Source organism: Opisthocomus hoazin, chromosome 8 (assembly GCF_030867145.1).
Source record: "Opisthocomus hoazin isolate bOpiHoa1 chromosome 8, bOpiHoa1.hap1, whole genome shotgun sequence".
In the NCBI taxonomy this organism is placed as follows: domain Eukaryota; kingdom Metazoa; phylum Chordata; class Aves; order Opisthocomiformes; family Opisthocomidae; genus Opisthocomus; species Opisthocomus hoazin.
This window is the reverse complement of record NC_134421.1, coordinates 3,884,478-3,909,342: the sequence shown is the minus strand read 5'-3', so window position 1 is coordinate 3,909,342 and position 24,865 is coordinate 3,884,478. Positions and strand designations below refer to the sequence as shown.

The following is a 24,865-nucleotide window of genomic DNA, read 5'->3' as shown; positions in this document are numbered from 1 at the left end:
CCCTGCCTGGGCTTTTCCTCTATCTGCCCTTGGCTTATTTTTTAGATGATGTTAAGTGTCAAATTTGGTTGATTTATTGCAGTCCAATTAGCTGATTCAATCCAATTATGCTATCTGACGTTATCTGTGTAATGTGGTGGCTTCGTTACCCAAATCCATTCCCTCTTACCCCTTGCAACAATTTTTGCCTCCAGCTCCTCCCTCCAGATCTCAGTGGTAGATTTTCACTTGGTTCTTGGCTGCTCGTTCAAAGCTTGTGATCGGGACTCCAGGTTCTGCAGCTTTCCTTCAGGGACCATCTCCTCCCACCGCCTCCTTCCCCTGGTTAGCCAAGTCTGCCCACAGCCCTTCTTCCCCGCCAGAAGACTTGTAAGTACTGTGTCTGACCTTGGCAGCTTGGCAATAAGGTCAGCAAGATGCTGTCCCCTCACAAGATCAGTCGCTTGTACTTCAGCTGGGAGAGGTATCGCTGTTCTCTGCCTTGTTTTGGCTGAGGAAAAACTCTGCCCACGGAGAGACGTGTTTTCTCTATCATTTCTGTGGCTCCCTGCAGTCAGAAGCTGAAATCTGAAACTCTGTCACCTCCTCAAAGTGCCTTTTTCCTTTCATAGGGCCATCTCAGTGCTAGGTTGATCTCATTTTTCAGCTAGCTCCTCCTTGATCTGGGAACATCTTTTTTTTTTTTCCCTAAAAGGCAACCCATGGACCTTTGTTCTGTCTGCTGGTACTGCAGATTAAAAAGCAGAGTCGCTGAGAACAGACCTGCAGGCTAGAAAATCTCCAAAGAAAGGATGGTGATGGGCAAAGAATTTAACCTGGAAAGGTAATGCCTCGGGTTGCTTGTTTTTATTTAGCGGAGTTCTGGGTGTGAGCCTGGAACACCTACACCTGTAAGAAAATCCCTCCTGGCAGCTCCCCCGGGAGTCCTGCTGCCCCCCACGCTGACCGTGCTGGCCGCTCCCCAGCAGAGGATTTCAGGCATCGGGATACAAATATCTGCAGGGTGGGTGTCAGGAGGATGGGGCCAAGCTCTTTTCAGTGGTGCCCAGTGACAGGACAAGGGGCAATGGGCACAAACTGGGGCACAGGAAGTTCCATCTGAACATGAGGAAGAACTTCTTCCCTCTGAGGGTGACGGAGCACTGGAACAGGCTGCCCAGGGAGGTTGTGGAGTCTCCTTCTCTGGAGATATTCCAGACCCGCCTGGACAAGGTCCTGTGCAGCCTGCTCTGGGTGACCCTGCTTCGGCAGGGGGGTTGGACTGGGTGACCCACAGAGGTCCCTTCCAACCCCTACTATTCTGTGATTCTGTGATTCTGTGATATGACCTCATTCCTGAGACACGACAGATATCAATTAACTTCCCTAGGTCCTTCTGTTCCCAGGCATCCCTGTTTGATTCCTGTCGAGAAAGGGGTCACGAGAAGACGCCTGTCATGCTGAAGCCCTGCCTTCGAGCCACCATGGGTGCTCTCCCAATTAGCTACCCTTGCTTTTCTCTCTTTCGCAGCCAGCTAGGTCTGTGTTCAGGGCCATGCAGTGGCAAAAAGGCTTAAGGAGGTGGATCTGCTTGGCCAGGAGTCTTAGGTTCAGTAACAAGTTTCAAAGAGCAAATTCTGTCCCCTCAATGATCCCATGTGAGACCAGGCCTACACAACACTCACCAAAGCAGTTCGTACCTTCCTCTTCCCTAAAGATTACTCTGAAATTGGCAACATAAAGTCTGGAACTTCTCCCCAGGCCGTTGAGAAAGATGCGGGTCTCGGTTCAGAGGGGAGATCTCTCCTGGGTTTCCAAATATTTGGTCTCCATTTTCAGAACCGCCCCAAGTGACGGGATGAAGGGGGATAACTCTCTCGACAGGGGAGGCAGGGAGTGCTGATCTTGATGGTGTCTTCAAATCGCCTTAATAGAAATCCTCATAGAATAGTCTTATTTGCTTTAATAGGGATGAAAGCAGTAGCGCTGCACAGAAGGGAGTCACGCTTGAGAAGCTGCACTAAAGGTGTTCAAGCAGTAACGGAAAACGATTACTTTGCTACAGAATTTGAGCAATCCTTAAGAATTTGAGAAAGTTATCTTCCTCTTCAGGAATCTGAAATATCCGTTAAAAACTACTCAGAAAGGTTATCATTCTCTGGTAAGCCCTGACGGGTTTCTTACTTCAGCTAGGCTACAAATTGTCTGCCTTGTTCCTAGGAGTAAAGCAGGCCAGGGTCCTGTCTCATTGAACCACGTAACTTGAGCCCTTCATTCTGGCAACATGAATATCATAATACCTATTTTTATTATCATCGAACTTTGCTGTCACTTGTTTATTTGTAGCCATCTGTCATTTGGCCAAAAACATAAAACAGAGGGAAAAATCACATTTCTTTATTAACCTGTCTGCTTTCAAATACCAGTTCTGTGAACATTTGCACCTTCAAAAAATTAGTATACGGTTACTCAGATGGACAACTGGTGCAAGTAGGAGCTAAAGAACTGATCTGTTGACGATATCTCCCTCTGAAATTGTACTCCTTGGCAAAATATTGTCTACAACTGTAAGTCAATCAACACGTTTTTTTCCTAAAGGAGCTCCACGTAATTTTTTCTAAACCTTTTGGCCGCGCATTTAGCCAATAAAGCAAACTTTCAGATCACTCCAGTTGTAAAAAAAACCTTTCGCAGTGAAATCTCCATGCAGGAACAGCTGCCTGGGTTTGGCTTTGACAGCTGCTCTTCACCTAAAAACGAGCAGCCTGTTTCTGTTTGCTTCTTCACTAACGTTGGAAAATCACACAACAGGCTCAGCCGCCTTGGCTGGCGAATGCCCTGCTTCTCCTCTGCGTTAGCGCTTCTTGCCTCAGCATCCTGATACACGTGTGGGTTAGATGTTCAACCCCTTGTGGTTAGCTTTCTGAGTACGCCATTAACATAACTCGGCTTCCCAGATAAAATAATTCAGAGCCCGCCCAGGAAAGTTTAACTGGAATGCAGCGACGGTCCCGTTGGTTTTCCGGAAAGCACACACATGCTTGAAGTAAATGTTTTTTTAGAACTGAGCTGGATGAGAACAAATCCTCTGGTCTAAAGCTCATATTCCGGGTCACCTGTGAGCTCCATGAAACCCCATATTCCTCCTTCATACCAAGCTCTGAGTGGAAAGGAAAAGGCTTAATTTTTACAAACAGAAGCCTTGTCAGATGAGGCTTCACCTGGGGCGTAAAGGCGCATGCGTTGCTTCGGATGTCTGCGTTTTCCAAATTCAACTCCTTAGGCTTGTTCCAAGCTTGGGGCTATTTTTCATCACCCTCTTTCCGCACAGTTAGGTCAGACGAGGTGTCCCTCTGACAGCATGGGGAGCACGGGTGGCTTGCTCGAGGGGAAGGGGCTAGAGGAACCTTGATGAAAGCTCGTTCGCTATGGAAGTGCCTTTCGTTTATCTGCAAGCTGGCTATCGGCCAAAACTGAAAGCTCAAACCACTGCTGAGTTCACAGAATCACAGAATGTTCGGGGTTGGAAGGGACCTCTGTGGGTCACCCAGTCCAACCCCCCTGCCAAAGCAGGGTCACCCAGAGCAGGCTGCACAGGACCTTGTCCAGGCGGGGCTTGAATATCTCCAGAGAAGGAGACTCCACAACCTCCCTAGGCAGCCTGTTCCAGGGCTCCGTCACCCTCAGAGGGAAGAAGTTCTTCCTCATGTTCAGACGGAACTTCCTGTGCTTCAGTTTGTGCCCGTTGCCCCTTGTCCTGTCGCTGGGCACCACTGAACAGTGTCTGGCCCCATCCTCCTGACACCCACCCTGCAGATATTTATAGGCATTTCTAAGGTCCCCTCTCAGCCTTCTCTTCTCCAGGCAGAACAAGCCCAGCTCCCTCAGCCTCTCCTCGTAGGAGAGATGCTTCAGTCCCCTCACCATCCTCGTAGCCCTCCGCTGGACTCTCTCCAGTAGCTCCTCATCTTTCTTGAACTGGGGAGCCCAGAACTGGACACAGTACTCCAGATGAGGCCTCACTAGGGCAGTGTAGAGGGGGAGGAGAACCTCCCTCGTCCTGCTGGCCACACTCCTCCTGATGCACCCCAGGACACCATTGGCCTTCTTGGCAGCCAGGGCACACTGCTGGCTCATGGTCACCCTGTCGTCCACCAGGACACCCAGATCCCTCTCCACACAGCTGCTCTCCAGCAGGTCAGCCCCAAGCCTGTACTGATGCATGGGGTTGCTCCTCCCCAGGTGCAGGACCCTGCACTTGCCCTTGTTGAACCTCATCAGGTTCCTCTCTGCCCAACTCTCCAGCCTGTCCAGGTCTCGCTGGATGGCAGCACAGCCTGCCGGTGTGTCCACCACACCTCCCAGCTTGGTGTCATCAGCAAACGTGCTGAGGGTACACTCTAACTCTTCATCCAGGTCATTGATGAAGAAGTTAAACGGAGTTACGTGGTAGCCCTGAGTCATCAGCAAACGCTCAGGGAAAACGGATGGGTTTCGGAAAGGAAGGTTTTGACCATGTTTTCCATTTGTGCCTTTGCCACTTGGACTTCTGTGGGTGTTCCTCCGGGAGGGCCAGGAACGGCCAGGCTGTTTGCAGGCCAGAGGCAGGTGACATTTGGAAACTCCAACCCTCCCCAGGTGACAGCATCAACCGCGTTCGTTGGTGCCAGTTGGAAGCCTACCCCCTCCGCTGAGCTTTGGGGTGTGAGATTTGGAGAGCAGGGACGTGTGGCTGTGAAATAAACACCCGAGCTGCCGCGCTGACCCTGGTTTGCAGGCAATCAACGCCCGCGCTGAGCCACCCTGCCGACGTCCGGCTCGGCGCTCGGGGAGGGCAGCAACCCACCAGCACCACGGGATCAATTTTGTTCCGCTGGGCGCTAAGAGGAAGCACGTTGCTCGGTACCTGTGAGTGTTCTCCTCGAAAATGCAATTTCTTTTTGATTTGGGGGTTTAAACGCTGTATTTGATGGCACCGGACTAAAAGGGATGTCACTGAGGGGCCTTGAGAAGTGTGGAGCAGGGAAAATCCGGGGAGAAAATCCGGGAGAATCACTCCCTCAGACCAGAGGCAGAGGAAACCAGACACGCTATACGCAGGCAAACGCCGCCGAAAGAGCTGGTGAGTTCCCTGGACTGGTTAAAGCAGGTAAAATCCTGCCCGTGTTCTGGGGAATCGTTCAGCGTTAGCTCCAGCCCCGTCTCACAGGCCGACGCGATTCGGCTTAGCCGTGTCCGGAAGGAAGCGCCGGCGACGAGGGCAGCACGCCACGATCACCCAGAAACGAAGCAAACCGCGTGAGAAACCCTCCCGCGCTTCGTGCCCGGACCAGCTGGTTTGGCAGCACCGGGGACGGAGCTGGTGTAGAGTTACCAAGGGTTTACGAGCAGGTGTCTTCAGGAGTACAAAGGCTGAGCCAAAGTTGTGCGGCGAACGGAGATGTGGTGGAGCTGGAGTTGAAGTCCTCGTTTGAGGGTCACTGGTGTGGAAATGAAATTCGTTGCAGGGGAATTGTGAAGCGAAGAGCCGGATGTGAAGGTCAGGTAGGAAAGCTGCTGGAGAGGAGATGGTGGAGGGGTCACGTGGAGGAGCAGATGGAGGGCTCCTCACTGAACTCAGAGTAAGGACGCGTACAGGAGATGGAAGCAGGGGCAGGTGACCCAGCGGGACGACAGAGCTGCTGTTCCGTTTTGCAGGGGTAGGGTTAGGAAAGCCAAGGCTGACCTGGACTTGAACCTGGTGAGTGGTGTGAAGGGCAGCAGGAAAGGCTGCTACGAGTACATAAACAGCCCAAGGAAGACCAGGGAAAACGTGACCCACTGCTGAGCGCAGCGGGGCGTCTGGTGACGTGGGACACAGAAAACACGCTCCATGCACCCAATGGACTTTGAAGCACTGGACCAGGCTGCCCAGGGAGGTGGGGGAGTCCCCATCCCTGGAGGGGGTCAAAAAACGTGTGGATGTGGCACTTGGGGACATGGTTTAGTAGGCACGGTGGTGTTGGGGTGACGGTTGGACTCGATGATCTTAGAGGGCTTTTCCAACCTATGGTTCTAAGTGCAGGTGATGACAACCAGACCGTCCTGCTCCCCAGGAGACCCCCCGGGGCCAGGGAGCGCTGCGGGTGGCACCCACGGATCCTTCCAGCGAGCACCGGGGCCGCACGGGAGGGGCCAGAGCCGCCGAGGGAAAACCGCTCGTCGCAGAAACGCTCGTCCCCGCTATTTTCACGCTTCCGAGGAGCGCCGGTGGCCTGCGGGCCGAGCGGCCCGCTGTGACGGAGCCCGCTCGCAGAGGAGACCCACCTCGGGGGGGGGGGACGGCGGGTTGTTAGGTCCCTCGTGGCGACGCGGCGGGAGGAGCCGCAGCAGCCGCCGGCGGGGCTTAGGCGGGAACGCAAAACCCCGCGCCGCCCCGTGTGCGATCCCGGCGCGTCCCCGCAGGGGGCGGGGCGGAGAGGGGGCGGGCGGTGGGCGCTGTAACCCCGCCCCCGCGCCGCTCTGAGGCAGGTGCCCGGGGCGGGGCGAGGCGGGGCCCCGCCCACCGGCGGCCGGAGGGGGGCGGGGCGGGGGAGCGGGCCGCGTGCGTGAAGTCATCTCCGTCGTCACAGCGGGCAGCGCCTCCCTCCTCCCAGGCTTCCCGCGCGGCCCTTTCTCCCTTAAAAGGACAATGGGGCGCGCGAGGCGAGCAGGCTCCATTCAGTGGAAGGGGGCCGTGGGAAGGGCGCATGCGCAGAGCGGCGGGCGCCGAGGGGCGGGGCGGAGGGGGCGGGGCGTGTGTGCGCGCGCGGGTGGCGCGGCCGCGCGGGCTGGCCGGCGGGCAGAGCGCGGAGCGGCGGGAGGGCGCGCGGCGGCGGGGTCGGCCGCGCGGCGCAGGAGGGCAGCGCGCGTTCGTCGGCGGGCGCGGCGGCGCGGTGAGTGCTGGCCCCTCGGCGGGGGTTGGGAGCGGGGGCGCTCGCTTTCCTGCGAGGGGGTGCGCGCTTTTGGGGCTGTTTGGGGGGTTGCGGGGTTTCTCTCCCGGCAGCCGGCGGTTTCCGCCGAGGGGAGCGAGCCCCCGGGGCCCGCCCGCCGTCCCGCCGCGGCGGGGAGGCTTTGCCGCCCGGAGGAGTTTGCCGCGCGTGGCTCCCGCCAGCCGCGTGTCCCCCCCGCCGGCGGGCGGTCGCGGGTCCGGGGTCTCCCGGCGGTCCGACTCCAGGGGCGGGCTGGGGAAACGGGGCCGCGGGGAGATGCGGGGCCGCGATGCGACTTTCCGGGCTGCCACGCGGGCTGCGGGCTCCGCCGGCCGTGCCTCGCACACCTGTAGCGCCGGCCGGCGCGCACGAGTTGGGGTGCGGGGCCGCGGCCCGTCCCGCGTGGCGCGGGGGGGGGGGGGGGGTACTCGGCTGTGCGGGTGCTGTGACACGTGCTGCCGCTCGCGGGGGGGCGGCGCGGGGCCTCCCCGATGGCGTCCCGCCGCGCCTTGCCGGGGAAGGTCTCTCCCGTCCCCCTCCTTGCTCGGCGCCAACAAGTTTCAGCGCGGGGCGGTGCGGCGCGTAGGCAGCGCCGGGCTGCGGGGAAAACAAAGGGCTGGCGTGTGCGGCGGGGGGGGGCGGTCCCGCGGGGCCGGTGCGTGTCGGCGGCCGGCCGCCGCGCGTGGAGGACTTTGGCGGGGCGCGGAAACTTCGGGTACCGCGCTGCGCGGGTGGGCGAGCCCCGCCGGGGGACGCGGGGCTGCCGCGGGACCGGGGGGGGGGGGGGGTGTTCGGCGTGGCCCCCCGCCGCGGCGTGCCCGCGCCGCCGGGAGGTCTGCGACGGCGCTTTGAAGTGCAACTGTTGCCGTGTTTGAATTGCGTCGGGGCCGAGCCGTGCGGGAGCGGACGGGGGCCGCTGCCGCTCCCCCCCCCCCGCCGCATGGTGTGGCCGCGTGGTGGGGCGGCGTGGGCCGCGCTGGGGGCTTTCTGCCCCGCGGCGCCGCCTCCCCCTTCCTGCGCCGCTCCGCTCCGCACCTCGCTCGGCTCCCGCGGCCCCGGGGCAGCTCCCGCCGCTCCACCTGACGGCCCGGGCCGCCCGACAAAGTAGGGCGGCCGCCCCGGGGGACGGGGACACGGGGGTCTTTGTTCCCGGCGCCGCCGCGGCCCCCCAGCCACGCGGTGCTGGGCGGAGAGCGGCCGCGTGCCCTCCCGCACCGCGCCCGTCCCGGACCCTGCCTCCTCCACCGCTTTTTTTCTCGCTTCGCAGCGGGGGAGCGGTCCCGGGCGCGTCTCCCTTTCGGGAGGTGGAAGCTGCCGCCTGCTTTCGCACGCCGTCTCCGGGCGTGGGGGGGCTGAGGGGTGCGTTGGGACCTGCCGAGCCGGTTGCGGGCTCGGCCGCCGGCGGCCCGCCGGACCCGAGTCGGTCGGCCGCCGTTAGCGCGGCGCGGGAGCCGGGAGCGGGGCTGGGCTGCGGGACCCCCCCGTCCCTAGGCTGCGCGTAGCCGGGTTCACGGGGTAGTTCGCGACTTTTTTAAACGGAGAGGAACAGACTGCCCGAGCTCGGCAGGGCGCTGGAGGCCGTGCTGCTGACGCCGGTGGGCGCTGAAGCTCCTTTAGCAGCCGGGCACATCCCAGGTTTCTTGGGACCTGTGGTCCGCGGTAGAAAATGGGCAAGCAACAAGTCGTGGGATTTTTCAGACGCACCCACAGGCATGCGGCACGCAGCTCCCACTGAAAGTAGGTGGGATCGAGTGCCAGAGCCTCTGGGAAAAATTCCTCCTCGCTCCTTTCTCTCCCAGCCCTGAGATCCTCAAAGAGGAGCTAACTGCCTACCTCTGCAGTCTTCCTTTAAAAATAAAACATCCCTGACTGACTTCTCAGGAGAAGATGGTGGAAGAGCTGACAAATTCACACGGGTTTAAAATAAACAACGCTAAAACCATGAGGTTTTGTTGTCTTGCTCATGCCGAACAGCTCTTTCTGTGTCGCCAAGCTTCCTGCTTTGCGTGGATTCCTAACACCTGATGCTTTGTACCCCCTTCGTAAGGAGATGAGTCCCACCTGACGGCCGGCTTCTTCAGGCTTGCACATTGTGTGGTGCTTGCTTTTTAACAGAAAGCTGCAGCTAGTTACCTGGGGCTTGAAAACAGAGTAGTTCAGCAGAACACACATGGGCAGGACTCCATTTCGTGACTCAAGCCTTTGTAGGACGTGCTCAGTCCAAAGTCCAAGTGAAATGACCATAGTATTACTTCAGGATGTGGAAATGTATCCTTTTTAATGGAGTCGCTTCAGCTATTCTGCCAAATAATTACTACTGCTTCTGTTCAAGTCCCCAGCAGGTAAACACAGCTAAATCCACACCCAACCCTGTTCAGTGTCCCATGACCTGGGGTGTCTGTGATGCTTTTTCAGGAGCAGGTGCTCGCAGACAGCGTGGTGACAGCTGCAGGGACTGCACGCAGATAAGCATCAGGGACTGAGCTCCAACGCTTGCTTGAGAAGATCCCAGGTTTTCCTTGCAGGGCTCCCGATGGGGCAGAGTGTGGTGTTAGTTAGGCAATAGGAGTTTCGGGGGAGGGGGAAGCCCTTTTTCAAGATGGAACGTCTGCAGGTGGGACAGGTTTGGGATTTTTTTTTTATTTTCCCCTATGCAAATCTTACTGATGACTGTTTTCATGCTTTGGCCTATCCCGTCTGCAGCGCTAACCGCATGGCAGTTTAGAGGAACACCCAAGTGGCTTGGCCTTTCGCTTCTCTTCTCTAAATGGCTTAGGTACTTACTTCCCATTGAAGATCAGCAGGTAAGTGGGCTCTTCTGGGACTTTACTGCTTCTTGGAAACCGCACGCAGAACAGCTTGTGACCCAGCCAAGGTGCTGTGGAGGCTCAGACACAGGAAGGAAAAATCCAATTTGATTGTTGGTTCGTGCGTGGTAGTTTCTAACAGTTGCATCTGGTGTGCTGAGATTTCGCTGCAGCACCGAGCACACGACGGTAGCCACGGACAACTACCTATTTTTGGCAGAGGAAAGATTCCCGAAAATGTAGTTTTGACCTTTTACTGGTTGTGCTCAGTTCATCAAGTGAAAGCTCCACAGGACGCTGTTTCGTTAGATGTGCCTGGGCGGTAGTGGCCAAATACAGCTTTCAGCCAAGTAAAGTTGTTTTGGGTGGAGGGAGGAGGGGAAGTGGAAGGAAAATTCGAGGGTATGGGGGACCAGAAGAGTGTAGAACACGCACAATTCTGAGGTTATGATTGTTGAAAATCAGTCACTCTGTTTTAAGCTAGAAAGACAGATGACAGTGTAAAAAAAAAATGTTTTTGCAAATAGTGAATTTGCATTTTCAGATGACTCCAGTTAGCTTGGCTTCTCACTTCCCTGGAGCATTCTGGCTTTGGGCGTGTTAAAATACGGTTTTCTGGGGTCCGGTTTTAACTTCCAAAGTTTCTTTTTGCAGCATGTAAACTCCGGGGGGAGGTATGTTTACGTTGAGTCTCTGATATAGATCAGCTCCTCTTTTGATGTACAATTCTCTGTCCTACGGTTGATTTTCAGTAGAGGTATTGCAGTTTATTTTAGTACAGGGACAGGCCCAAGAATTTATTAGTGAGACAAGCAACTCTGCTTCTGGCGCCATAGACAGCTCTGGAAGCGTTTTTCGTGTGTGTGCATGTGCCTGGGTGTATGTACTTGCAGATGTAAAAGCCAGAGCATGTATATTCTATGTTAAGGCATTTGTTTCTTTTGCTTTAAAAGAAAAAAAAATGGTACCATTTTGGCTAGTGGCTTAGTTGCAGTGAGATGCTGTAGAGGTGAGCATGGTGAGATTTTTACTGCGTTACCATATGCAGGCTGGATCGTATTTTTCTGTAGCCCAACTTCAGCGAGGCTGTGCCAAGGCTGTTTTGCACACAGAAGCGAAAGCAAACGCTTTGCAGGGGTTGTCGTCCTCTTTGACAACGTACTGGCAGTGTTGAGTTGCACAAAGGGTGAATGATCCAGGGTCAGAGTGAGGAGATGGGAAGAGAGGAAGGTATTGAGTAGTGGGACTGGCATCTCTGCTCTCCGATAACCCCGGGGAATGTTTTCTCTTTCGGCTTTGCAAGAAGCAGGTGAGCGTGTTCCTTCCGTGTTCCTTCTGACTGGCCTGATAATTGTGCTACAACAAAGGGAGACATGCCTGCCTTCTAGGAATTCCTCCCTTTCTGTTATAAAGGGGTTTCATTCTTCTTGGGTGATCAGAAAGAATGCAGAAGGAATCTGGAAAGGCAGATGAAAGTGGCTCAGCTTTTCGTATTTTAAAGTCTAAAATTTTAGAGTTCAGAAGTTCTTCCCTAACTTGAAAACTTAATGAGTCTCTGAAGCAATACCTCCTTTTAATTTAGATCATCAAATTAAATTTTGCAAAGAAAACTTAAGCACTAAATTCTAGTCTTGACAGGTAACAGAAGTACGAAACCATTTTCACACGCGTATTATGCATGCTGCTTTGTACTGGCCTTTCACAAATGTAATAAGCAGGGCGTGTTGGTTTTTTATTCCCAACCTACTTTACTGTTCTCTGCTTGACTCCAAATTTTTTTGCAGGACAAGTCTCTCTCTGCTTTTCCAAAAGTGAGAGGGCAGAGGGATGGAGAGGACTTGTTCTGCAGTCTTTTCTGAGTGCATTCCAGTTGCTAAACCAGTTGTTTAAAGCAGAACTTGGGGGGACAGCAACTTGTTTTGCGCAGAGACCAGGGAGGAGGAGGAGGACCACTTTTCCCCTGACTTGGGGGATTTACTGCTCCCCTACTAGTGCGGGTAAATCACTGTTTTCTGCAGAATGGCAAATACGCTCCACTAGGATTTCTGATTCTTTGCTGGCGAGATGTCCCTTTCGCTTCTGTGCAACTGCTCATTTAAAAAATGGCATGTATTTCAATAACATACTTAAATTTGGCAAAATGATCTTGTGTAATGCTTTTTAACTTCTGTGGACCTACGTTCCTACTTGTCATCTTTTTTATCTGTCCCACATTTCATGTAGTTGAACTTCCGCAGCTAAGATTCAGGCGTTAGGGTAGCTGGCAGTCTAACTCCCTGGTTCTAATTTGAGATCTGAATTGCAAAGCTTTGAAGTTAAACCTTTTAAAGGGCCCAATCGTATGCACTTCTGAGTATACTTAAGTCTACAGAAATGTAGTGTCAATTCCAGCACGAGACACACTATTATGGTTTGAAATGGAAGCTGAGACAGAGAGCTTTAGGTTTAGCAGTGCTGTTAAGTACTCGTAGACTCAAATGCTTCTACATTAGTTATTAAGCTCTCCAGCTGACAGAATATTTGTGTGTAATAGTCAAATGGCAACTGTTTAGGATTAAATGTGTAACTGGACTGACGCCTTCCATTTATAACTGCACTTCGATGCAGTTGTCAGAGAAATCTGTTTTACTTGTGGTTTTGCTACTAGCTCTTCCCCATTCAGGGGCGATGGTAATGCTGTTGTTGACCATTCATCAAGTGGGAAACAGATGGCACTAGTTTCCCTTCTATTGAAAGATTGTGTTGAAAGGCTGCTCCTGTGAGAATGGCAGCAACGATGCAAAACAAAATATTTTCAGAATATACGTGTCCGATGCCAGCATTTGCCGGAACGTTAATTGTAAAACGTGTATCTTGTTCTGCTGTGGTGTAAATACCAGCTGGTGACAGAGATCATCTCATCAGCGCCTGGATTTCTGGGAGAAACCGGGCTAGAAAGTAAATCAAATTGTTGAGATGGGTTCTGGCTTGCACTGTAACAGTCAAGATGTTCTTGCTGCTTACGTTTTGTGTCTGCGGTTAGTCCTTGACTTGCTAAAGAAAAGCACTAGACCATCGACTTCATGTTGGGGGAGTCAAGAAAAATTAAAATTGCTGTTAGGTAGTTGGAAATTCCCAGGTGAACGTACTTTTGGATCTCCAGAGGCTTGTTAAACACAGTGTCCTCAAGAGACTGTCCCTTGAAGGAGAGCATCCGATACCAAGAAACAGAATACGTACTCGAAGTGTTTGCCTAGACACTCGGTTGTTTATTTGTGTTGACAGTCCAGGGATTCTGACACGGTTTGGCTGTGCATTCAGGTTCTTTTGCTAAGTGTTCCTGAAAACATAGCGAAGCGGAGGGTAGTTCTGAGCCTAGCCTAACCATGCCTCAACAAACCCATCCAGCAGCTGGCTAGTTGGGTACCTTCTTTCATTTACTACAGCTGCGCCTGGCCTTTGGGCCAATGCTGTGCGAACAGAGGGAGCAATGAGTCTCCTCAGAAGCCTGGCAGCATTTGGGGTGACTTTGCTGGATGTTTGCACAAGTCATGCTTGCGAGAACCCAGCCCTAGGTGAGCTCCTCGTGCTGTGAATGTGCACGAAGAAGAAAGGAATGCAGCACTTGAAGCCTGTGGCAAGCAGCACGAGTTGGGGCAGAAGGGAAGGGAAGGCCTGTCCCCTCCATCTCTCTCTTAACAAGTCCCTTGCCGTCAGCAGGCTCTGCAGGAGGTCTGGTGGAGACAAGCTTTTTGGAGAGCTGACTCTTCTGCCTTGCTACACGTTTGTGCAGTAGTAATCGCAAGGAGACACAACATCAGGGGGCACCCAGTGGGCTTGTGTTACAATATGCTGGATCCAAGTGTGAACATGCGTGCTTTCAGCTGGATGCAGGTTCCATAATGAGTTTCCTATAAGAGTGTTAACCGACAATATGAGATAAAATTCTTGCTTTTCTGTTGTTCTCGGGAGTTGCGGAACCGTGCGCGTTTGCTTTGCAGTGCTGCCGTGCTCTGATCTCCCGCTGTGGGGTGGGAGGTTGTATTTTTACCTGTGTAAAGGGAGGACTGTGACTAGGGCTGGGTGGTTCACTAGCTTTTGCTGCTGTCCTGCAAAAATGCGTGGGATCTTTTTCCCTCGCGCGCAATCTGTCTGTCAGTACGGTAAGCACGATGCTAGGTATGGTTGTTTCGTGGAAGCCTATTTTTGACCTCACCTGAAGCTGCTTTTCAAATTATTTTATTGCTGTAATGATGTGGTGAGTCTTGGCGCTGTAGACTGAAGATTTTGTGTTTTCTCTGTTCCTGTGGAGGATATTAGAATTATGTCCCTTACCGTCCTGCGGGTGTAAGATTTGGGGACAATCGCTAGCTGCATACATTCACCAGTAACCCAAGTCGGGTTGCTGGGACTTGGCAGTCCCTGGGACTGAGAAGTGACTGGGAGTTCCCTCTCACCAGACTTGCCCACAAGCGATGGAGAAGCTGCTCTCCCGAAAGTCCTGCCTGAGCTGCTGCGTCTGTCAGTAGTAGTTGTGGGGAGGAGAGGTAGTTTTCTGTTAGCTTCTACAAGAATATAACGACTTGGCCTGTTGTTAAGGGAAGAGGGGGAAACCTTGCATTATTTGCACGGTTCCATCTAACTTTAATTTTTTAAAAGCAGAAGTTCTCGGCAGTGGGAACCCGTTCTCCTGGAACTTCCTGCAGCTGGTGGCCTGTCCCCGCTCTGAGCAGTTCATGATAAGAAGCAGCAGAGGTGGCTGCTCGCTCCCTGCAGCAGGTGGTTGAGGCAGACCTTGCACCGTGGTCTGTTTAAAGGAGAACCTCTTGGAATGGTCCCCGCCTGTGTTGTAAGACAGATGCTGTGTGGCCTGTGAGGACTTGCTGTGTGTCCAGGCCCAGCGCCAGGAAAGCACCGGCTTTGCTCAGTTGTTGGTTTGGTTTTTTGAAGCGCCGTGGGAGCTCTGTTTGCTCCGACAGCTTCTCATACCGTGTCATACCGTGCGCCGGGGAGTAACTGGTGCCCGGGGAGAACTGGTTTGGCGGTGGGGACATTGTGTGTTGAGGGGGTCTTCGTTGTGGTGACTGCAGTAAATCCACTTGTAATTAATGCTGAAAGCTTCTGCCTGTAAAATACCTCCACTGTACGTTAACCTGCTCTGATAGCAAATCCCAGCCCAGGCGTACTGAAAAGGACCAGCAGACCTCTATGAGCACCATGGCTTTTCACTTCCTCAGTGAACTTTCACTGTTCACTTCTGAGTGTGCAGAGCCGGGGGTTAAGAAGGAACACCTTTGCTGTAAATGGAGTACCTTGGCCTCCAGCCTTGCTGGGATGTGTGGTGGGGGCATGTTGAAAAGCGCCCCGGGGTCCTGCTCCCCTGCCCTTCACTGGATTTCCTTCCCATGGAAAGCAGCGCGGGAGGGCGAGAGCGGAGCATGTGCTGGCAGGGAGCTGGGATGGATGCTCCTGGGTCCCGCGGTGTAGACATGGCTGTAGAGGGTGGGGGACGACTCCACCCTGCTGTTTCTAGAGAGGCTTTTCAGGTATGCCTGCCCTACAGCCTCGAGGTATGACTGCAGCTCATTTGAAATGACTCCTACTCGCTTTCCGCAAGGTTTGGCAGGGCTGTTTCCAACAAGCGCCGGTGCTGATGTCGGGGTAGTTCCAGCGACCCGGGGTTCAGCTGCCAGCTGCTTACCCAGGGGCTCGGGCGGGTTCTCGCAGCCTGCCTTGCCGCGTACGTACGGCTGTCGTTCGCCGAGTCAGCTGCCTTCACACCTCTGGCTTCTGCTCTTGCAGATGTGTCCTTAGAGTAGGATCGTGCAGTAAATGACCTTGTCATGAGTCCTGATGGGTATTGCTTAATATTCCAGCTGTCGTTAATTGTTTTTTTTTTAATAAGAGAGTGTATTTTAGGTGTACCTGCTCGTCTGGGGCAATGCAGGATAGAGCTGTGGCCTGATCTAGAAGTTTCCCATCCTGAATTATAATTTACTTTTGGTTTGCCCAGTGAATTTCCCAGGTTTTTCCTTCAGTATCTAACAGGGATAAGTAACACCAGTTCCTGTTTATTTTCACAGGCTACAGCTGGGAGGAAAAGATGTTTGGCTTTCACAAACCGAAGATGTATCGGAGTATAGAGGGCTGCTGTATTTGCAGAGCTAAGTCTTCCAGTTCTCGTTTCACTGACAGCAAACGTTACGAAAAGGATTTCCAGAATTGTTTTGGGTAAGATTCTTTAGTCAACATGGTGGTCAGTCATGGTGTTGATCTCAGGGCCACGAACCTGACGTGCTGTCCCTGTTGCTCTGAGAGACTGAAAGATGAGGTTATCGGAGGCAGGGGGGAAGTCTTCCTCACGGCTTTCGTGGCTGGGCCAGGAGGGGCTGGATCCTCTGCTGCTGTGTGTGGTACCATTTGGTTGTCCATCTGCCATTGCTGCTGTGCCGTTCCTAACAGTGGAGGGTCAGGCTGGTGCCTCCTCCGCCTCACAGCACGTGCGAGGATTTAGACCCCTCAGACTGCATTTTGCATGTGTTCCTTGGAATCATAAAGTCCCACACAAGATGGTAAACAGCACAGGTCTGTGGAGGTTTTCTGTGGCTCTGAAGATTGAATAAAACTTGATGGGTAAATATTTAGCAGTTCCAACAGGGTTTATGCACAGTACCTTGTTTCAGGTATTGGTGCCTTTGTTCAAACTGGGCATATCAAGTTCAAACTGGGCATATCAAGATGTTATTAAAACTTCTAATTGGAAACCCATTCTGATGGAAAATGAGCATCAAGTAATTAGCTTTCCAAAGAGGTAATGTTGCATGTAACGTTACCTCAAAGCATTGGGAAGCAAAACTATGAATACTAGTGATTTCCTGTACCAGCTGCTGTGACTTTTCAACTTTTTGAAATACTGAAGAACTTTGAAATTCTGTCTAAATTTGTGTTCCTGAATTGTCAGCAAAGCAAATTCTTCTGTGATGGCTTGTAATTTTTTTTTTATTTTGTTTATTTTGAAGTTTTTTTCCGAGGCAATAAGGATTTCTTCTGTTTATGTTGTAGTTTTCTGTGAAATTAGTTCCCTTGGATAAAACTTCTGTTGTCAGTAGGTATTTTCTGGTTTTTTTTCCCTTTCCAGTCTTGTTGGATTGCCTCTCATCAAAACCTTAGGCCCAAGTGGAAATTTCACGTGTCGTATTAAAAACTATATACGCACATCAGTATCGCTGCTCTTGTCTCAAGTGCTTAACTTCGTATGTGTAAATCTTTGCAATCTTTAGAAGTATTTCCCTCTCCTCCCCTTTCTCTGTAAACACTCCTTTCAAGAGTTGAAAGGACAAAAGCAAAGCTTTATAGTGCTTTGCATTTACCGTGGATTTTTGTACATAAATCTGGTGCTGATGGTTTTCCTTGTCGTATCGCTTGGCTACTGTCCTTGGCAGGGGAAAAACAGTGTGAAGGCCCGTTGCCTGTTTCTTTTTGTTGTTGACTGCAGTAAAGAAGCTTGCAGTATACCAGGGCCTTTGGTCTTGTGCTATCTGAAATGTGTTTGCCAAGGTAAAAATGCGGTCTTAACACTGAGTAAATAATGGCTTATCTGAGCCTGCCCTGTTCATCTATAAATGCTTCAAAGACTTCCCATTTAAACAGCTGAAAAATTCTACAGTGTATCTCCTTTATATTTCTTTTAGCATGGATTAGCAGTAGAGATGATTTCTGAAGAAAGCTCGTTAAAAGGAGCGAGTATTGTTGTCATTCCAGTGAATGCAGTTTCTGAAACCTTATCCTACACTAATGCGGGAGCGTGTTAGGTGGTGTTTGTTACTCATCCTTGAAGCTCTGTGAGAAAGTTAAGCAATGAATAAGCTTTTGTCGGATCTCTGAGGTCTGTTCCCCCAAATATAGTCAAGGGATATGATTATTCCTCCTCCTCCCTCTCCAATCAAACCAGCCAACCCACTGGAACTGTGTGGTGAGGTGGTGTTTTTTTTAAAAAAAATAAACTGACGGTGATGGGACTGTTGTTTTTAGTGCCCGTCTGGAGGCAGATGACAACACCTTTTATTTCTGTATGGAAGGGTGCTTTCTGAAAGTGAGACGTGGTCTTTAAATGGCACTGTTTGAGCACTGCAGATGAACTGTAGTGCCTGAAAACCAACATGAGAAGCCTTCTTTTCTGACAATTTTTATGCTTCTTGCTGTTATCAGATGGGGGGGGGTGCTTTTGTTAACTGTTCTGAAGTGATTTTTGCTTTTGTTTTTACCAGGCTCCATGAGGCCCGCTCAGGAGATATTTGCAATGCCTGTGTCCTTTTGGTGAAAAGATGGAAAAAATTGCCAGCAGGATCAAAAAAAAACTGGAATCACGTTAGTCGTTTATTTCTCCTCCACCCCAAAACTAACTTATCTCTGCCTTAGTACATCCTGCTAGAGAGGGGAGATGCTGCATGGGTTTGGGGTTTGTTATTTCCCCCACACTCTCCCTTCCCGCCCTCAGCATCTCCAAATCTTTCCTCTGGTATTTCCTGTTACATGTCTCTTACCTGTCTTCGTTTGGCTTACGTGCAAATGGTGATTATGCAAGCCCAGGATGGAGACACAGACTAACTTACCTTGTAATTCCTTGTTTTCACAAGCTCATAACTTTGTCCAAAAGTCTCTTATGATACAAAACATTTCAAATTTGGCCTCTATCCAAAATTAGTTGCTTTTTTTTTTTTGAGGTTTTTTTTTTTTAAGTTTGAACAAGCAGGGTGACTTGCTCAAGCAACACATAAATCAATTTTATTTCGTCAGATAATTATTATGATTAATATCTCACAGCTATTCACACTCATATATTCTGTTTTGGTACATCTAATTCAGTTTGGGCCTAGGGCTGGGAAGATGGTCAGGATTCTTTGTGTGTGTTATAATCTTTATTCAGGAAGCCTTGATGGTAATGAGAGCCAGAACTGTGGTTATTACTACCACTAACTTTATTCAGAAATTAAATTGATGATTTCTTTTAAAAACTCCAGGGCAAATGCTTGGTAGACACTCTTAACTGAACCTGTATTGGCTTAAACAACTGTTGTCTACTGAACTGACTTTGTCAAAAATAGGAAGAGAGCAGAAGTTGAACTGAAGGTGTTTATTGAACTAGTTTGCTGCATTTTCCTACAGACTCAGCCTCTTACAAACCAGGTTTAAATGCAACGTAAGAGTGTCGGTGCACAGCACTGCCTTGGTTTAACTAAATTGGTTTTGAACGCCTTCAGCTAAGTCAGTACAGGTACCTTGACTAGGGCAGTATCTGGGCGTGATGCAGAAGTATTATGCCTGCATTTTCTGTCTTCTAGGTGGTAGATGCCAGGGCTGGACCCAGTCTTAAAACAACATTGAAACCAAAGAAGATGAAAACTCTGTCTGGAAGCAGAATAAAGAGCAATCAAATCAGCAAACTGCAAAAGGAATTCAAGCGGCACAGTAAGTGGATCCAGAGAGATTTTGGCAATAAACTCTGGCCTGCCATAACGTAGCTTACTGTGAACTGGCCAAGCTGAATCACTATCTAGACTCAATTGTGCGTTCCCTGTTTTCACAGCCTCTCATCCTCTGAGGGCTTGGGGAGGAGGTGAAATGAGGAGGAAGGGTTTGTGTGCAGGGTGGGCTGCGAGACGGAGGTGGGGAAGCGGCGAGGGGCAGTGGGGAGCCTGGCTTCAAAGTGTAAGCAATTGTAGCTTATGTCCCCCACTTACACGACATGGCTCTAGAAAGAGCTTCCTGGGCAAGACCCTCATTGAAACTGAAGTTGGAAGAGGTTTTGCCCTGCTCTCAGTAATGTGCTGTGGCCATTTTCGGCTCTCTTTTTACCAAGAAGCACTGTTCTGTTGATACCGCTGTCGATCTCTTTCTTCCATGCATGTTTTCAGCCCAGGCTTTCTGTTTAGCCTAGATTTTTTCCCCCCTTTTAAGTTCCTACAAAGTTTCCTCTGTTACAGGTTTTCTTACACCTTGCTCTGCCGGTCTCGGTGATTTTTTTGCAGTAGCTCTTGGACTCTTCAAATAGATTTGGATTCATAGCTTTCCAACAAAGCCATCTGCCAGTTACGCTTTAAATATGTGTCGGTACTTCAGGTTTTTCCTTTAATGCAAACCTTCCAGCTTCTTAACTGTTGCTGACTTCGTCTTCTCTCGCTTTCAATTATCCTACCTGTCCCGAGTGAAAAGCTCTTCAAAGAATCAGTAAAGGCCCTCACCCAAAGAGCTTGTGTCTACTCATAATTGTGTTACTGCAGGTGCTAGAGATGGTAACTAAAAGGTGGGCTAATAGACCCTCTGTTGAGGTGTGTATCTGCACTGAGGCCACAGTTCATAGTCTTGATTCAGCAAAAGCTCAGTACTACCGAACCCGTTGCACTAGTGAGAAGAGCTTTGCAAAACTTCAAGAGTGGGCAAGAAAGGAGATTTACAGTGAGAGAGAAGGTACTAGGTTTTAAGCTCAGATCCCCATCGTCTTCAAGGATCTTAGAGTGATTCCAGAGCAGGACTGGGATCTTGTCCACAGCGTGGCCTGCACAGGCTGTGTTTGAGAGCCAGGAGCTGAAACCTGATCCCGAACCTCTTTCCAGTCCCTCGTGTACGAGAACCCCCTCCAGTTCCCAGGTCTGTCTCCCAAATGCTGACAGATAGTATCTCTATTTTAATTGGCAGGAGCAAGTGAAAAATGGGTTGTCGTTGTTAGGTTTTTTTTTTTTGTCAATTAAAAAAAGTCTCTCTCTGTTCCCAGTCTGCATGCGACCTTTCACAAGTCAGGAAGAGGATAAGTCGTTGGATGTGTGTCCTGATTCTTGCATTTATTCTTTCCCCTACAGATTCTGATGCCCACAGCACCACTTCGAGTGCCTCCCCAGCTCAGTCACCCTGTTACAGTAACCAGTCTGACGATGGCTCTGACACAGAGATGAATGCTGGGTCCAGCAGAACACCAGTTTTTTCCTTTTTAGATCTCACATATTGGAAAAGGTAAAAAGCAACAGAATGAGCACTCTGTGCAGACAGCAGTTCACTTCATCTATACAGTGCTTGGTTTTGCTTCTCCAGGAGTTAGCTGCTGCTGAACTTAATTGGTTTTAAGGATAGAATTCAAGTCATATGGTATTACACAGTGTCTGTATGTCTTTGGAAAGAAATGCCATGTGTTGAAGACATTTTCCCCTATCTCCCTCCAGTTCTCCAAGTACTAATAGAGTTGCTGGAAAATATTTTTATGTTTTGGAGAGTAACAGGTAATATTCCTGACTGTCATTATCTGGTCTTTAAAACTGTGCTATGTTGTTAATTAAATTAACCCATATTAAACATGATGTGTTACCAAGTACAACAATGCTCTCGCTTTGCCAGCAAAACATAGCATTTTATTTGGTTGACCTGTGATGGTAGTCATTTAAAAAAAACCCCAAATCTGGAGTGGGAGGAAAACCACAAGATTTTCTGGGAGCTGGCAAGCTTGTTATCTTTTATTGCCTGCTGTGACACAGTAATCCCTTGTTTAGCTAATTGCTCTATTGAAATTGTTGTGATTTTGCTGCCTCCTCTCAAATAGTGTTTGCAAGAGCGTTGTAGTCAAGGTTAGTTCAGCGCAGATAGATGCATATCTGAAACTTCTCTGGGAGGCAGAATGGGAGATCTAATTTTCTGTGGACGTGGGGTTGGCAGGTTTTTTCTTCTTTCCTTCCCCTGCCCCCAGCACTGTTGTGGAGTTAGACACAAACTTGTTTTCTCTTTCTAAGCAGCGTTTTCCTTCAGAGAGGCCCAGAAAAGTAGTGTCTTGGGTCAAACTGCTCTTTTGCATTTCTATAAATTCTGTATATTCTAAACACAGAAGCTATCTGTCTCTCTCCCTGCCATTTTTTCCAGGCAAAAGGTCTGCTGTGGAATTATTTACAAAGGGCGTTTTGGGGAAGTCCTCATAGACACTCATCTCTTCAAACCTTGCTGTAGCAATAAAAAGTCTGCCACTGAAAAGCCAGAACAAGAAGGACCACAATCTCCAGCAATCTCCACCCAGGAGGAGTGGTGACTTCCTTGGATAGCTGCAGAAGGTTATACAGATTCTCTTCTTCTCTGGAAAAATACTAGAAAAGTGACTGTCACTTTGGACACCTGCTATGCTGCCAAAAGACTATTCCCTAGAACTGTTTTGGGTTTTACTGCTACAATTCCACAAACTCTGAAGCCGGTTTGTATCCTCTCAGAAAGACTGTACATAATATTTAAGATGCTATGGAACACTTAGCAAAGCTGAATGCTGCTGCAAGGTTGTCTGATCTTCCCCCCCCCCGCCTTGCTTCACAAGTGAATGTGAAGATGGGGTTTTGTATATTAAAAGTATATGTAGTTCATGTTTCTGTACTGAAAGAAGCAGTGGTTGTAAGGCATTTTTTTGCGTTGGTTGGTAACCTCCCTTAAATCCCCAAGAAAATATTTCATTCTTAGACATGTATGAGTCAATGAGATGAACTAATACATAGAAATGTTATAAGTCACCTCCCTAGATATAAGTATATATATTTTTAAAGGTGTGGCGATCTCACACTATACTACTGACATAACAAAGACAAATATTTCATCCCTCCTATGTGACACAGACTGGTAAACTGTAGATGTCTCTACTACAAGTGGTAGTTATCCGAGAAGGCCCCCAACGTAAAGTGCTCTTCAGAGGGGGTGGGAAGGAGCTAAGGAGGAAGATTTACCTAAGAATTGAACATGGCAAAATGGGAGGCTACTTTGTTTTAACCCAGCAGCAGACAGCCTGGGCTTCAGGTAGTAACTGACTGGTGATTAGAGATGGACCAAGAAAACATCTTGATGCCCAAGTTAGGTGTAGATGATGGCCAAAACTGAGTAACTGCGATCTGTTGGCCCAGTGCAGCTGAAATGTGACCACAGACCAGACTTCCTGCTGGTTTTGGACCTGACACAGAACCAAACCCTTTGGTAAGCAGATCAGGCTCTGGTGCAGAGACCTAATCTGATTGCAGCCTGGGGTCTGGATTCATGATTGCTGTTTCGGAACCCTTCCCCTGCAGTGCTTCTCTGTGTTTGGGTTTTGGTTTTTTGTTTGTTCGTTTAAGCAACCACCAGATCAATGCTTTTGTGAATACTGAATATGAACAGTTACGTTAAGAATGATTCTGTACTGAGTTGAGGCAGCTCTGTTTGCATACACGATCAAAAGAGAGTATTTCTTACGTGGGTTCCCAGGCAAACTCCTGTGCAAACCGTTGTGACGCTCCTTCAAACTCCACTTTGCCTGCAGGGTGGAAGCAGCTTCCTGGAAGAGTGTGCTGCAGTTTTAGCTCCCAATTGCTTCATGTTCTGTTATGAAGGTTTAACTTGTGTTAGTTGAGAATTCTGCTTTTTTTTATTATTTGTTTCTGTTTGCGGGGGGAGGGGGGATTTTTTCTTATTATTACTCTTTTGGGATATTCTACAATGGATTACTACAAGCTTTCCTTTTTGTGAGAGTCATTGGCATAATACTGTGGTGGGTAGGGCTTAGGACTGGATTTCCATGTAGTCTCACTTACTGAAATGGGAACACTTAGCAAAGGAAAACATAGGCAGGGAAAGATATGCAGGTTTGAAGAGGAGCCTTTACCCCTAAAGCTTTTTTTTTTTCTTATTTTTGCTTTCCTTCCGTTGGATAAGCCAGCCTCTGGAGAGAAAGAACATCAGGGGAAACAGGGCTTTGACTTACCAAAGCCTTACAGTTTAGAGCTTTTATTGGTCTTACATTGCTTTTCCTAAACTCTGTGAGATTCTGCAGGGAGAACAAAGCTGCCTACCTTGCTTTCATCTGCATCCAAATAGAATCATAGAATTGTTTAGGTTGGAAAAGACCTTTGAGATCACCAAGTCCAACCGTAGATATAATGGATACTTGCTTGTATAATGGCTTAACTAGGTTGGCCATGTCTAATAATGGCTTGAGCAAGAGTCCCGGCTGTTTTTGCAGACACTTCCTTTCATTTGAATTTGTGTTTTCAGTATCAGTAATTCTGTACACCTAAGGCTGCAGTATTGGTGGTAGGATGTGCTCTGATACGGATCATCTCTTCTGTATTTATTTATTTATTGCTAGATTTCAACCGCCAACTGCTTCCCCTACTCCCTCCCACCTCTTCCATTCCTGGTAGTAATGCAAAATGAACTGTATGTAGTCATGCACTTTGTATTAATGTATTAGAAATCTATGAAACCTGTTTTGTACTTTTATACTGTTCAGACACTTGTAATCCAAACTTTTTTTACTAGGGTAATGAATAAATTTAGACTTATTTAGAAAATAAACAACTTCTCCTCTGTTTATTTCAGCTTTGTTTGGTTAATTAGACTTAGTGTCTGAACCAGCCCAGGTAATCCATGTTTCTGTTTGAACAAGACTTCAGGATTTGGGCAGGTGGAGGGTGTCAGATAATTCTCTTCCTATCATCTAATGTGGAAAGAAGAGCGGAGTGAGGGAAGGAGGTGGTGTTTATTGTAACAGACAGCTGATTCGGGGCAGAATCACGGAGCTGCTGCGTGTGCATGAGGCATTCCGTTACTGGGTGCGGGTGGTGCTGACCTGTGGTGTTCCTGGGGGGCTTGCTCGCTCGCCAGCGTTCAGCAAAGGCCAGCTGAAGCAACAGCATTCGAGGGTTGGTGCTGACAGAGGTCCCTCTCCAGACCCCGCAGAGTCGGTGGAAGAGGCTAGCGCTGAGGGAACTGGGCTTGTTCAGCCTGGAGAAGAGAAGGCTGTGAGGGGACCTAATAAATGCTTATAAATATCTGCAGGGTGGGTGTCAGGAGGATGGGGCCAAGCTCTTTTCAGTGGTGCCCAGTGACAGGACAAGGGGCAATGGGCACAAACTGAAGCAGAGGAAGTTCCATCTGAACAGGAGGAAGAACTTCTTCCCTCTGAGGGTGACGGAGCCCTGGCCCAGGCTGCCCAGGGAGGCTGTGGAGTCTCCTTCTCTGGAGATATTGAAGCCCCGCCTGGACAAGGTCCTGTGCAGCCTGCTGTAGGTGACCCTGCTTCAGCAGGGGGTTGGACTGGGTGACCCACAGAGGTCCCTTCCAACCCCTACTATTCTGTGATTCTGTGATTCTCTACTGAAGCTG

At 50.0% G+C, this 24,865-nt stretch overlaps 1 protein-coding gene across 2 annotated transcripts; it reads left to right on the top strand.

Annotated features, from left to right (window-relative positions):
* The first annotated feature begins 6,839 nt into the window (after positions 1–6,839).
* Positions 6,840–24,030, top strand: SINHCAF (SIN3-HDAC complex associated factor). Of its 2 annotated transcripts, XM_075429192.1 has the most exons (7): positions 6,853–6,893; positions 9,633–9,733; positions 15,799–15,946; positions 17,983–18,082; positions 19,057–19,183; positions 20,572–20,722; positions 21,617–24,030. In XM_075429192.1, exons 3-7 carry the CDS (start codon positions 15,819–15,821, stop codon positions 21,777–21,779), a joined length of 669 nt encoding a protein of 222 aa, XP_075285307.1. In that variant the 5' UTR covers positions 6,853–6,893; positions 9,633–9,733; positions 15,799–15,818; the 3' UTR covers positions 21,780–24,030. The 2 variants fall into 2 exon arrangements, with proteins under 2 accessions (XP_075285306.1, XP_075285307.1); XM_075429191.1 differs by lacking the exon at positions 9,633–9,733 and having other exon boundaries at positions 6,840–6,893.
* Positions 24,031–24,865: the final 835 nt, after the last annotated feature.

Coding starts and splice junctions, on each gene's coding strand:
- SINHCAF (XM_075429191.1), top strand. CDS start 15,819: ATGTTTGGCTTTCACAAACCGAAGATGTATCGGAGTATAGAGGGCTGC. Junction 15,947..17,982: donor GATTTCCAGAATTGTTTTGG/GTAAGATTCTTT, acceptor TGTTTTTACCAG/GCTCCATGAGGCCCGCTCAG. Junction 19,184..20,571: donor AAAGGAATTCAAGCGGCACA/GTAAGTGGATCC, acceptor TTTCCCCTACAG/ATTCTGATGCCCACAGCACC.